At 44.7% G+C, this 13469-nt stretch overlaps 1 protein-coding gene across 12 annotated transcripts in view; it reads right to left on the bottom strand.

Moving 5' to 3' along the window:
* Positions 1 to 13469, bottom strand: part of mef2cb (myocyte enhancer factor 2cb) — a 72065-nt gene that overhangs the window by 37834 nt on the left and 20762 nt on the right. For all 12 annotated transcript variants that reach the window (XM_050050599.1, XM_050050598.1, XM_050050609.1 and 9 more), the window contains one exon: positions 1760 to 1973. In XM_050050599.1, the coding sequence (XP_049906556.1) occupies positions 1760 to 1813 (54 nt within the window). In that variant the 5' untranslated portion in view covers positions 1814 to 1973. The remainder of the gene's footprint in view (positions 1 to 1759; positions 1974 to 13469) is intronic.

Genomic DNA, 13469 nt, shown 5'->3' with positions numbered 1-13469 from the left:
TCTCTCTCTGTAAGTAAAGCCCGGATATCTCAGGCATCGATTCCCCTCAGGTGTCCTTCCTGTCTCCCTCTTTCCCCTCCTTATCCGCAGGAGCCGGAGTGCCTGGTGCAACTGGCGGGCCCAGTCTAAGGTGGGATGAGAGAGAAGGGCTGAGATAACAGTAAGGAGGAAGTGTGGGTGCTGCAGCAACACGATAGCTTTAGTCCTCATCTGAAACTCTGTGACCTCCTCCTTGCTCTTGTCTCTGTCTGTCTGTCTCTCTGTCGGCCTGTCTCTCTTTCAATAATAAATACATAAATCTGAATACAGAGCGTATAGGCGCACGCTGTCACACACCTTCCCTGCCTGTCTACTAAATATTTCCTCCTATGTATCTTCCTCACTTTGCTCTTTCTGTGCTGCAGTTGTGACTCAAAAGGCACCCAGTTTTCGAGACGAGCTCGCCGTGTATCACAGACAGTAAAATCACGATTACTGGAAGTTTCGTCTTGATCTCAGGCTCACTCACATCCTCACTCCCCTCTCACTATCCTCTTGTTACTTGCAATCACTCTCATTGAGATCAGTCATGACAAGGGTCGCAATCTGCTTCAATTACTCCTCCAGTACTGCCCAATCGATTCCTCCAGCCTTTTTATGTCACTTTACTCTGGCCGTAAATGACTGGTGTTTGATAAAGCGCGCTGTGAGAAACTGTTGTGGACTATTCTTGTGGATGTCAGACGATAAAGATGTTACAAAAGCGATGAAGTGGGTCTGTGTGCTCAGACAAGAAGGTGTGTGTGTGTGTGTGTGTGTCTCCGTTCATGTTTGACCTGTGATCCAGGGGCCACGTTAGCAGCGTATGGATCCAATTGGGCTGCCAGGAAGCTGACAAAGTGTCAGTGGTCAGTCGTGCCACAGGAAGTGATCAATTGTGGGCCTCGGGGGCAGAGAGAGAGCTCTGTCTCTATTTCCTGCCACAGACGGTAGTGTCTGCTCGAATCACGCTGTCTACAATTTATTATGTCTCTTTCTCTCTCAAGTGATGCCAGCTGTTGTTCAAAAATGTCTTGCAAGAAATCCATTGTTGCTAGGTTTACTTGATGAGGATTTTTAAAATGTACATCTTGTGCTATGCAAAGGAAAGCTACTCCTGGTAAAAGTACTGTTAGTAAATTAGCTCAGGGAAAAATACGGTTTCAGTGTTTGTCTCCCAGGCTGCCCTTCATCTCCGCCCTGTTGGCCCACTACAGTGTGTCACTATAGACCATCCCATCTCTGTTTGGTTGTTTGTTTATGTTTTCTCCCACCCTGACTCTCCGACACTACCACCCTCTTCCCGGTAATATTCCACTGCCAGTGAGCTAAACTGGGTGGCATGGTGTGAGAGGTTGGGTGTGTGAAGGGTGCTACAGTTGCGTGTAGGCCACAGCCCTCAGAGCGGGCAGTGATATGCAGAATGGTTTTGGAGAATTACAAATGTTCTCATGCAAATCCTTTTTTTGGAAAAATCCCAGTGCCCTCACACTGGTTTGTTGGATTGAGGGGAAACAAACCTGCCATTATAACCCAATGGAACTCTTCCACCCAAAGCAATAACTGTGCTATCCCCGCATACACCTCTCTGTCGCCCAGTGCACATATTGCCCAGACTCCCAGAAGACCTTCATTGTTGAGGGCTATGTGGGGTGTAGGGTGTTTCTCCTTCCTCCATCCTCCACCCCTCCTTTCCCCCCACCCTCATACTCATCCATCCTCCCATCCCCCAGGGACTTACCTGTCTGTTGCGTTCATCCATAATCCGCGTGATCTGAATCTTTTTCCTCCCCATCGTCCCCGTCTCTTTCTTTCTCTCCTCTTTCTAAAGAACTTTATGCTTTCTTCTCTCCTCTTTCTTCTTCTTTCTCTTCACTCTTCTGCTCTTCCTTTATCTGTCTTTTTTTTCTGCTTTCTATTTGTTCCAATCAACTCAAAGATTCCAGCATCTGTACCTGCAAGAAAGAAACAGGGAGGGGGGAGAGGGGAGGATAAGCATTAAATGAAATGAAATATGGCAAAATACTGAGAGAAAAAAAAAATAAAAGTGGCATCATGGCAGCCACAAGGGAGGGTGAAGAAAGACAAAGAATCTGTCAACAATGTTGTGAGAACCGCTGTGTTTTTCACTGTCGATATCATGCAAATCAGTTTTTGCATTTTTTTTTTCCCAGGCACCGACTATGAGAGGAGACAGCGCTGTCAGGATCTCGCTTCGTTCACAGAGAGTTTGACAGTGTTTTGGAAGTGCCGCTAACTTAAACGCTCTAATCACCAACACTGTAACATTACCTCCAGACTGAGAAATACATTTTGTTTCTTCCCACGAACTGCACTGTATTGACAGTGGAACTGCCAGACACAGCTTTTTCTACTCTATCCGCAGCTCATCTCCAAAATGGCAGACATGAGTCGCGGGATAGAATACAGATGTAAAAGCGAGCTCAGTCTTGCCATGTTCTAGCAAAACAAAGCCGAAAAACAAAAGAAGAAGAAAAGAGGAAAAAGTGCCAAGAGTGATCTTTTGAAACACGGTAAAAGGACGTTTCTTAGAGACAGAAATCAAACAAAATTCCAACATGAACTTAATCCAGCTGGAGACATTGCATGTCAATGAGAGCATCTGAGGAGCATCTGAATGAACGCACTTGTGCATTTGCTTGTGAGTGCACAGCGGAGAGTGTGTGTGTGTGTGTGTGTGTGTGTGTGTGTGTGTGTGTGTGTGGTGTGTGTGTGTGTGTGTGTGTGTGTGTGTGTGTGTGTGTGTGGGTATGTGCCCATATTCGAGGAGTTGAGGCCAGCAGCTGATGAGCTGGACTGCATGTGCGATGAAGAAAGCTGCGCTCCAAAAAGTTTGCGTGAGTGAGTGACTGTGTGTCCATGTGTGCGTGCACGTGTGTGTGAGTGTGAACATGTGTGAGTGTGTGTGTGTGTGTGTTCTTGTGTGAGCTTGGCTAAGCCAGAGCTCCAGTGCATCTCTCCAGAGTGCTAAAGTAGGCCAACCCAATCTATCTCAGGGAGGAGCAGAAGAACTGTTGTTGTGTTTTCTTTTGACAGTAGAGGTGATAACGTCCCTCGTTATGCAAATGAGCATCCCATTATTTAAGCTCAGTGCAATGCAGGGGAGCTGTCAGCGCCGTCACATAAAAAAAAAAAAAAAAAATCCTCCATCTACCCTGCCTTTTTTTCTCTATTTTCCCCTTCTTCTCTCTTCTCTCCTTTCTGAACCAGATTTCCGGCACCTGGCAGCACAAGCATCAGACATTGATGTGGAAGACGACACCGCTTCACCAAAAGACATGTCAGTCTCAGTCTCTCTCTCTATCACTCTCTCTCTATCTTCTCTCATACACCCATGCTCTCTTCCTCACTCTCTCATATTCTCTCCCGCACACACACATGCACATTGTAATGCACTTCCCCTTCTTTTTCTTTTTTTTCTTATCTTCCCCTAACCTGAATCCATGTATTTATTGAGTAACATGCATGAGAAAGCACAAGAAAGCTCCAAACCCCTGAGGTGAGCGCAGCACATTGCTATGCACTTGACCTCTTTGTGCTAGAGAGTAGGACATTGATAATGAAAGCGCGTAATAGGGACATCCAGGGATACGGTGTCTCTTAGTGACAGACGGAGGCCTGTAGCAGTAGTGCATAACTGTAGATCTTTTCATTTGCAACAGACAAAAAAAAAAAAGGCTGTGCACAACCTGCTTGGTTCTTTTAAAATCTATGGTACAGTAGTGTTTAGTTCAGTGAGACCAGTATGATGATGTGAGCGAATGTATGAGATTTTTAAGGCTAACGTCACATTGATTATTGTGTATATTATAAGATTCTCTGCCAAAAACTTCTATCAGGCAAAATGGAAAACAAAGTGAGACAATGCAATCTGAACAATGATGAAATGCATGACAAAAAACTTCCTGAGTTGATGGTTTGGAATACGCCCACCTCATGGAAGAAATGAAACACAAACATAAATGCATCATTTGGCAGTTAGGACAACAGCCGGACTGCACCATCATAATAATAACAAGATCTAAAATAACTCTGTGGCAGCTCTGAAGAGGCTATCCAAAACATTTTAGCATTGCTCTGCGCAAACACACCCATCCATAGACAGAAAAACAAAGAGCTGCCCTCTGGAAGAAAACAAAGAAGGATGTTGTCAGACAAACTAGGATTACAAGCCAACACTAAGGCGCTTGGCACAAGACAGCCAGACAAGGATATCAATCAAGCCGGCGTACTTCAATCACAGGCTGACAGCATCATCCCCTCCCAGTCTTTGTGCTCAACACTACCCAGCCCGGGCATCGCTCCAAACAAGGAGGCGTTACCTCCGTGATCCCTGCCTCCTGGCCTCCACCTCCTCCTCGTTCCTCCCACAGCCCACTGAGCAGAGCTGAACCTCTCAATGTCAACAACCGCTGGGGCAACACCTTAGGCCTTACGTAACATTAACGCTAAGACTAAGCTCGTGTCCTGAACATTTAATCCCTGCTTTTGGCTCCCAGCACCAGCCAACGCTCCCTGAGGTGAGGCTCTGCTGCCGCTTAGCCCCGTGTCGGCGCCTCCCCGCCTCAGCCTACCTCCCCCCTTCCCCATCCCTTCTCACTCTTGCCTCCTTTACCTCCTCCTACACAACCAGGCAAGTTCCCTTCCCTCCGTCTCCACCTCTACCCCCCCNAGAACTGAGTGCCCACCTCCTCATCGGGCTCCCTTCCCTCTCCTTCCCTTGTGGTGGATAGAGCATCAGTTAACTTAACAGATTACCACTGAATCACTCAATCCAATTTAGCCTCATGACGCCAAGACGGCGAAATGGAGCGAAATGCAGGAAACAAGCACCGCTCAGTGAACATGGTCAAGTGGCACAGGGCAGTAATCCGCAGCAGGAATTTTTCGCAGGGGACTGACACCGACACCTGACCTTGAGAGGGCAAATGAGGTGAGGAGGAAACGAGAGGAAAAAGAAGACACACAGAGCGAGACAGAAGAAAGAACTAACAAAGCTTGAGCACATTAAGCCAATTTACTAATCCCAGAGTAAGGCGCAGGGGGAAGAGGGAATGAGCTGGGGAAAATGAAGAATACACAAAAGAGTTTATTTATCTTCTCCGTAGAGTCTGACTAATGGTATGCCTGCATTCACACTAGCTTGGTAACTGGAAGGAGGCTGGAGCGAGCAACTGCTAGGGTCAGAGTGCACGCTGGCACCAAGAAGACAGAAGGACAACGGTTGCTCCTCTGCTTGTTTTATATCCTGGGTCCCAGCTCTCTGTGCATTTGAGTTGAGGAGGTGGCAATGAAAGAGAAGGAGAGTAGAGAGAGGGAAACAGAGAAATGGAGAGAAGAGAGGGAAATGGAGTGAAGCATAAAGAGGGATCTTTTGAACAGGCACCAGGCCTCTCCAGGGGGAGGGGAAGAACTGTACCCACGACCCTCCCATCTGTTAAGCAGACGGACGGAGAGAGAGAGAGAGAGAGAGAGAGAGAGAGAGAGAGAGGGATGAAGGTTGGGGGAGGATAGGAGAGATGGAGAGGGAGCAGCGATTCAGCACATAGATCTAATGAGCATTCTCTCTCACTCTGAGTCTCAGAAGTGGAGCTGAGAGGACGATGAGAACATATACACTCAGTGCACCACAAGGCTTGATTCTAGGTCGCCTCTCTCCCAAGTGTTTAGTCACTAAAAACTAATATACAGCACACGGCGCTTTTTCACATTCTAATAGACGGTCTGTAGGGTGCTTGTTAATGTGGCTTTGTTATTGAGGACAGGCACTGAAGACGACTTCTTTAAGTCGAGGTGGGGGTGACAAAAAGAGGAACTTTACCTTGACTCATGCCCGGGACTAATTCGTCACTTTGAAAGACAGCTGCAGAGTTTGTGAACGGGGTGAACCTAGAAGAAATGTATACCAGTCCAAGTTCCAAGAACAAAAGTTTCGCGACATCATCAGATTGTTTCTTTGAAATTGATTTGTGAGGAAATGCTCAAGTGAAACCGGCGCTCCTGTAAATGCAGCGTGTGTAGAATTTTGCTGATGCCGGTGTTCTTGAATCCTAATTCTACACATGTTATAGCAAATTGGGGAAGGTGATTTATCATGACAGGATTGGTGATGTTTTTCCAAGAAACCCCACCTCGGCAGCACAGCCTTGGCTCATGATACATCTGCAACACATTTGGTAATAGTATGTGTCCTGAAAAAAAAAAATACATATATATATATATATATATATATAACGCCAGTATCCCCTATCCTCCTAGGAAATGTGGTTGTGAGGATTTGAAATAACATATTACACTGCAGTAAGTAAACCTTTTAGGAGGTGTATGGTACATTAAATAAACGCTCTCTCTTTTTAAATAAACTCCCATTTCCTTGAAGAGGAGGATGAAAAAAAGCGCTTTAATATGGTTTTCCAAATACAATCTGAATGTCAGTACACACTCACACTGCTCCATTTTTACTTGAGCATTTCTGTCATGTAGAAGATTTTTTTTTTTTTCCTGGAGAACATTTAAGTTGTTTTTTTTTTTTTTCAGATGTGTAGATTTTCAGGTTTCGTCTTTGTGTATTTGATGTAGCTATTTACGCGCGTGCCGGTGTAAATGTGAATGTGAGCACATTCATGTGTGTGTTTGTGCTTTATTTGGAAATAGTGGTACACAGCACTTTATCTCCTGTCAGGATGGATGGAGATGTACCAGCAGAAATGAGAGGAGGGGAAGGATCAAGCAAAGGAGCGAGTCGATGGCCAGGCAGGATGGGAACAGAAAAAAAAATGTGTATCAGGTCTCATTGTGCCTCTAATGTCATTACAGGCAGTGACTCCTCTATGTGGCACGCCGCACTCCCCATCTGTCAGAGCGAGATAGGCAGGGTGACGAATGGCTATCACTGCTACTTCCCTCAGCACCCACCACCCCCACCCCCCACTCTAATGTCTGTATCTTTGTTGAGTGCTGGGGGAGAAGAGTGACCTAAACCTGGGCGGTAGCCCACGCGTAGGTGGGCCTCTATGGCTCTGAATCTCAGCAGATATTAGGGCTAATTTAACATGTTAGCGGCTAAAGAGATTAGCAACATGTACATCTGGGGATTAGAGTGATAGTGGTGGATCATCTTATAATGTGTTCCTTTTTTTTTTTTTTTCTTCCACTGAGCGTTCAAGCTAAACTTGAATTTGAGAGGCTGTAATGTGTGTGTGTGTTCTTATGTGTGTGTTGGAGGATATGTCTTCACCTGTCTCTCTCTATTAGCTCATGATTTAGTCGGATCATTAGTGAGACAGAGACGGTTTTACATGTATTCTATTTTCAATCTCCATGTGCCTTAGAACTGAGACACCTGTCTATTGATGAGGGGGGAAAGTGAGCCAATAGCCTGTGGTTGGCACAAGTTTCATACACACTGTCAAGTGCTCATGAGTCTGATTGACATCACGGAACAACGTATATTGTTATAAGTAGCAGCTCGAGTGCTACGAGATGAGTTCTAAAATTTCTGGCCAAGCCCAGTTCAACCAATTTCTCAACTTAAAACTTCATACTTCAACTTTAAACTTAATTGATTTTCATACTAATGAGACTCTGCCAGCACTTTCCCCTCTTATCCTTCAATCCAACAGCTCTGCCCCGGGGTCTTGGAGGACAGAAAGACAGGAAACGCGCACACACACATACACACACACACAAAGACAGCTCAGCGGAAGGATGTGACATCAGCAGGCACAGACAATCAAAGGTGCTAAAGGTGCTTCCTTCCCTAAATCACTCTGTTTAGAGAGCAGAAATTGGGAATCAAAATACAATCAGCGACAGCAGATGATAAGTGCAAATAAACAGAAGCAAAGCAAGCACTTTGACTTCCCTAAAACGTTGAATTCGCTTTACGTTGCCTATACTGACACTGACTTATGTATATTTATAAGAGAACGCCTCGATTAAATTAAACTTATCATAGAAACCCTAACTTTTTCATATTGCGGAAAAAACTGACAGGAAAACGGTGTTGAAAATAACAACGTAATAAAGTGCCTCAATATAAATTATATTAACTTTTGAATCAATTTAAAATATTAAACTTTGTATAAATTATATGTTTGGGTGAATATATCCCTGTGATAGTGGCACGATATGAGATCAAAATATCAGCATTAACAGAAGTAGTTTCATACTTTTTTATTTACTACCAATTGATTCAGCACGTTTGCTGCTCTAGCTTTTCATCGCAACAGCAGTCAAACTGAAATAGGATGAATATTTCCTAAATAAATTACATTGCTTCCGGTTAGAGAAAATTAACTTGTCTTTAAAATGCATAAGAAATAAAAGCACTAATACGGGAAAGATTATGGGTCCACAATTAGCTGTGATGCAACAGCTTTTCATGTAAAATCCAATCTAAAATTCTACATTTTCATATACTGACTGTGCAGTATATGTTTTTAAATTGTGAATTCAAACAGTCCAACAGCTTTATCAAAGTTAGTTGTTCAACATTTAAGTGTTTGTATTATGTCCTAATTTGGCCTCTGTAGCATTTTGTTGTGGGTCCAGAGAAAATCTATTTCCTACCAAAGGTCTGGTCTGACTGCAGCTGTAGTTTCATAGAAAACAAAATGCCCTCATAATTTCCTGTTGTTGAAGAACACTTGAAGTGGAGCACTCTCCATTAAATTTAATATGATTAATTAAAGATATGTATATCTAGATGTAGACACCGTATTGTTTACGAAGAGTTTTGCCAACTGTAGTGTGATAGTATAAGAGAGTGGGGAGAAATGGAGGTAGAGGTAGTATGGAGCCCTGCCCTCCGTTTGGGCAGCTGCACGTCTCACTCAGCACCAGCAAACAGGGGCCTTGGGCCATCAGAGCCGCAATGAAGGCAGGTAGCCATCCGTCAGAGCCACTATGGAGACAGGTGAGAGCCATCTTTCCGTAGCCCATTGCTGGCTTCCCCAAGGACAAAATGACTTGACACAATGCGTCAACCCCCCTGTTTGAAAGGAGGCCAAGGGCTGTAAAGCCGCAGCTGCTGGGCCAAAGGCAGACGAGCAAGAGGGCATACGTGAAAAGCCAGGCGAAGCTAAACAGACGCGGATGGGGAGGCAGAGTAGCCGCTGCGGTTGTGGTTAAAAAAGCATTCCCTGTCGATTGTCAGCAGCTTTGTGTTGTGACAGTGGCTTATAGCCATGAGTGATAAACAAATAAACTTAGAGCACCGCAATGACAAACTTGCCACACACATACCCTTGTGCCAAGCTGGAAAAAATGGTATCAGAAAAAAAGGAGAAGAGAAAAAAAAAGCAGAAGCATAGGCGAGCCACAATTTGGAGAGGCCCCGGAAAGGCTGGAATGAATCACCATTTAGCGCATTCAGTCTTTCCATGGCATGAGCATAAGGAGGGGCTTTATTCAAAGTTTAAAGTAGAGATAGAAAAGATGATAGAGAGACAAAAAAAAAGATGCAACTTAATAGAGGTGACACAGTACAAGGTGGAAACAGAGTGAAGTTGGGCAGAGGGGTTAAAAAAAGATAGGTTCTGAAAAATTTTTGAATATGGAAGTGGTGCAGATTGTGGTGATACGCAAACACAAATAGCTTCACTTAAGTTTCACTTTATCAACACTGCCACAAGTTATTTCACTTCTTTCTCTCCCTCCCCTCTCTGTCTGTCTCTCTTTCCAGTCATTGTAAAGTCATTTACAAAGCTCTGCCGCAGGTCATGTTTTCCAGTGAGTGTAAACCACTGTCTCAATTCACATGTTGCGCCGTGCACCGCAGGACCCAGGTGTGACCAACTGCTGACACTGAAGGGACGGGAACAGAAAATAAACACACACATGTACATGAATGCTTGCAAGTGTGTGTCTCGGCGCTGATAACTCATCCTTTGCTTATCTATTATGTTCATAAAACAAAAGAGCAACACTGTAATGAACAATGAACCAATGCAGGGGAATTGCAGTATAAACCCTTCAATGAGTGTACCCAGCCCCCACAGGAACAGCCGGGAGTCATGTCACTAAGAACACAAAGCACTGACATATTCACCCAATTATGTTCCCTGCCGAGTATGACAATGTCTCAGGATGTTAGCAATGTTCTCCAGTGGGGGGAGAAGGGCAGAGAGTGCGTGTATGTGTATGTGTGTTTGTGTCAGAGGTTTGAAACGGAGGCTAAGGGCTCACTGCTGCACGGGCCACGCTTACTTATGTTCGAGCACAGCAAACTTCCCAGTAGTCGTGTGCCCCTGCCCCCCACCCCCACCCCACACTGTATCAACACCAGACATCATGGTTAAGACGATCCGCTGATGATTTCATCACACCCCCACCCCTTACTCTTTCTCTTTGCCACAGCATTCTAATCACCCTAATTAAAAGCTTTGTTCATTTAGAAATCTCTGATGACAATTTGTTTCACTCTACCCTACAGCAGTGGTGGCTGTGAAGAGAGGAGAATTAAATTTGATCTTCTGACAGCAATTATTAAATGCTCCCTCCTGGCCTCAATTAAGGCCTGCAGGCTAATGCTAACATGGCTAACCCTCATGCAACCACGAGGTGCCGGCGCACTTCCTTTTTCTTCGCCAGCTTTGTTTTGTCAACCCTTTTCGGCATGTGTGTGTGTGTGTGCATGTGCATCCGTGCATGTCTATCAACTTGGTGGGTATGGAAATGTGTGCCTGCTAATGGGTCATTATCTGTTTTGCATACTTGCTGATGGGAAAGAGTAAATGAAATTATTTCCTTTTTTGGGGGGGCTGTTTGTTGTAACTAAGTCAGCATGTGGTAACGGGCAGCTCAACAGGGGAAGTTGTGGAATTTACTATTTTCCCTTGTCTCGCTTAATCAGCAAATTTAGATTCCACAATGAAACTATTACATCAAATGATTATTTTTGAAGTTGTGACTGTAACAAGCAAATACCGAGGCTGCTGGTGATCCCCTCTACCTCTCTGCGGTTAAGACTTGAGCTCAGTGGGGTGAGGGATTTAACTTATTTCCTTTAAAGACAATCTATAAAACAGACACTTGTCATAAAAAGCCTCACACAGCACTATACTGGGCACACACATGTTCAGGTTTGGCTATGCGTAAGCCTCAAAGGGAAACAAATTAACCTTTAAGAAGCAAAAAAAACCCTACAAATTACAATCAACACTCTAAAGAACTCTGCCTAGTCTCCCTGTAGTTGTGACACTCCAACAGCATTATGTGTCATGGTCGCAGCCTTGCTGAGCTGAAGTGAGAGCCACAGCACTGCTTTGAGTCTATGCACAGCGTGTGGGTAATTTGCAGAGAAGGTTGCACACTTCAACAAGGATGTCCTTCATAGATTCGACCTTCTGTTTTTTTTTTTTTTTTTCTCTTCCCTTCCTCCGGTCCCTGTGCTCTGCTAGGAAACCGAGTAACCTAGATCGTAGAGTATAGGGAGAGAGAGGGATTGTGACAGAGAAAGAGTGAGACAGAGAGAAGGAGAGACAGAGGTGGAGTGGGAGCCTGAGCAAAAGAAGCAGTAGGACAGATTGAAAGGAGACAGAATTTGACACCCCACCACCCCACCCAGCACTTAAAAAGATAAAATAAAATAAAAACAACTCTCTGCTAGGATGATGTCAGGTTCACTCCTCTTTCTTTTCTGGTTACCACAAGCTGATTGTGCTGATTATTGGTGAGCATTGTTTCCCTGTTGACGCTGCGCATCATTAAACAGAGATTGTTCCACTGTTAGTGTTTGTTTAAGCAAGGCTGGTATAATGTTTCCAGGCACTGTCTCTCCACCACACACACACATACACATACACACACACACAATGTAAACTTGAGACACAAGTTGTATGCATTGCATCTATAATTTATGTTACTCCCGTGCTTTCGTTCAAGTCAAACATACAAGGAAAGCATATTAAATCAAAAAGCTATATATCGAAAACTTTTCCAATCTTCACGGTGAAAAATCGACACGCACATTGGTCTTAAAACTATGAATCTTTTTCAGCACGTCGCCTGAACTACTCACAGTGCTTTACAGTTCCCACAGGAGATCTGGTGGCGGGGTGCATGAGGAGAAAGGTTGTATGGAGTGTGTGGAGGGTGTGTGGTGGCATACGGTACCTACAGATCAGCCTCTGTTTAGGGGAGTGGCCCCACCAAGGCCAGAGCCGGGCCAGACCCAGTCCAAGCCTCTCATTAGTCATCGGCTGGGTGCCGCGCTCCTTTTTGGAGTGGTTAAGGGGGAACCGGCGAGGGTCTGGCAGTTCTACTATACTCCACTCCCAGCACCATCACAACCCGACCTCATCAAAGCGAGCGCTCGTAATTTGTCACAGAAAGCAGCCAATTAACATATGTTAAGGGAGGAGGGACGACGTGAAGAAGGGAGGAGAGGAGGGGAGGGCGAGTGAAAAAAGATAGCGTATGATTAAAGAGTCTGCACAGCTGCACAAAATCAAGATGGCAAAGAGAGGTTTGAAAGAGACCTCAGACCCAGTAATCTGATAAAGCTTACTGTTACTTAACCCCCATAAGCAAGGGAGAGAGGGAAGAAGGAGAGAGGGGGAGAATGAAATAATAGAGACAAACAAATATTAAATTACTGCTGTGAAGCTACATGCTTTGGCAGAGTGCCTCTGCTCTCAATATGTGGCTACAGTGAAGGCCACTGTATCACACGGAGATGACCCTCTTGCCAAAGCACTACTGCTGTTTGACCACGCTCTATTTTTAGCCCAGCATTCACCATTGTGCTCGACGTAGTTCACAGTTGTGCTAAAATCTGCCAGGAACTTTTTTTTTTTAAACTTTTTTTTTTTTATTCCAAAATTTGAATGCCGGGTGCACCACAGCAATTTAGTGAAACAAAAAGGTGTTTTTTCATTTTTCATTTATTTTTCTGTCACAAAGTCTCAGACAAGTTGCTTACATTCTGACTTGTTTGTTTGCTTTCAAATTCTTGTTCCTCATGGTTGGTTTTTAACATGCTGTGTGTGGTTATTTATGCATGTGTGCACGGCTGCGTGCGACTGTGTGCCTGCCTGCGCGCGCGCGTGTGTGCATTTATGTGTCTGCTATTGTTGATGTTGTTGTTGTAGGAACATCTTGTGAAGTGAGTTGTGTGATATTTTGCCTTGTTGTTGGATATGGTGGCAGGCTGAATGCATTAGCAGTGCACGCCGGTGCCATTCTGTGTTCTGTCGTCTCTCAGCCACCTCTGCCTTGTCTCTCTGCAGCGACTGATCACACAGGCTGACAAGCAAGTTTGGGTCTTCGTCTGCCGCACCATGCTTCGCTACGTGGGCTCTGACTCTTTCAGCGAGCAAAATAAGAGAGGCGGGGAGGAAGCTTTAAACAAATTTGAGTGATTTTGGAATTGTACGTCAAGTCGTGGGGAAATCCCCCCAAACAAAAAAGCAGCAAACTTGAACAAC

The sequence above is a fragment of the Epinephelus moara genome, chromosome 8, assembly GCF_006386435.1.
Source record: "Epinephelus moara isolate mb chromosome 8, YSFRI_EMoa_1.0, whole genome shotgun sequence".
In the NCBI taxonomy this organism is placed as follows: domain Eukaryota; kingdom Metazoa; phylum Chordata; class Actinopteri; order Perciformes; family Serranidae; genus Epinephelus; species Epinephelus moara.
Note: the sequence above shows the minus strand (reverse complement) of the source record. Positions and strands in the feature narration are given on the sequence as shown.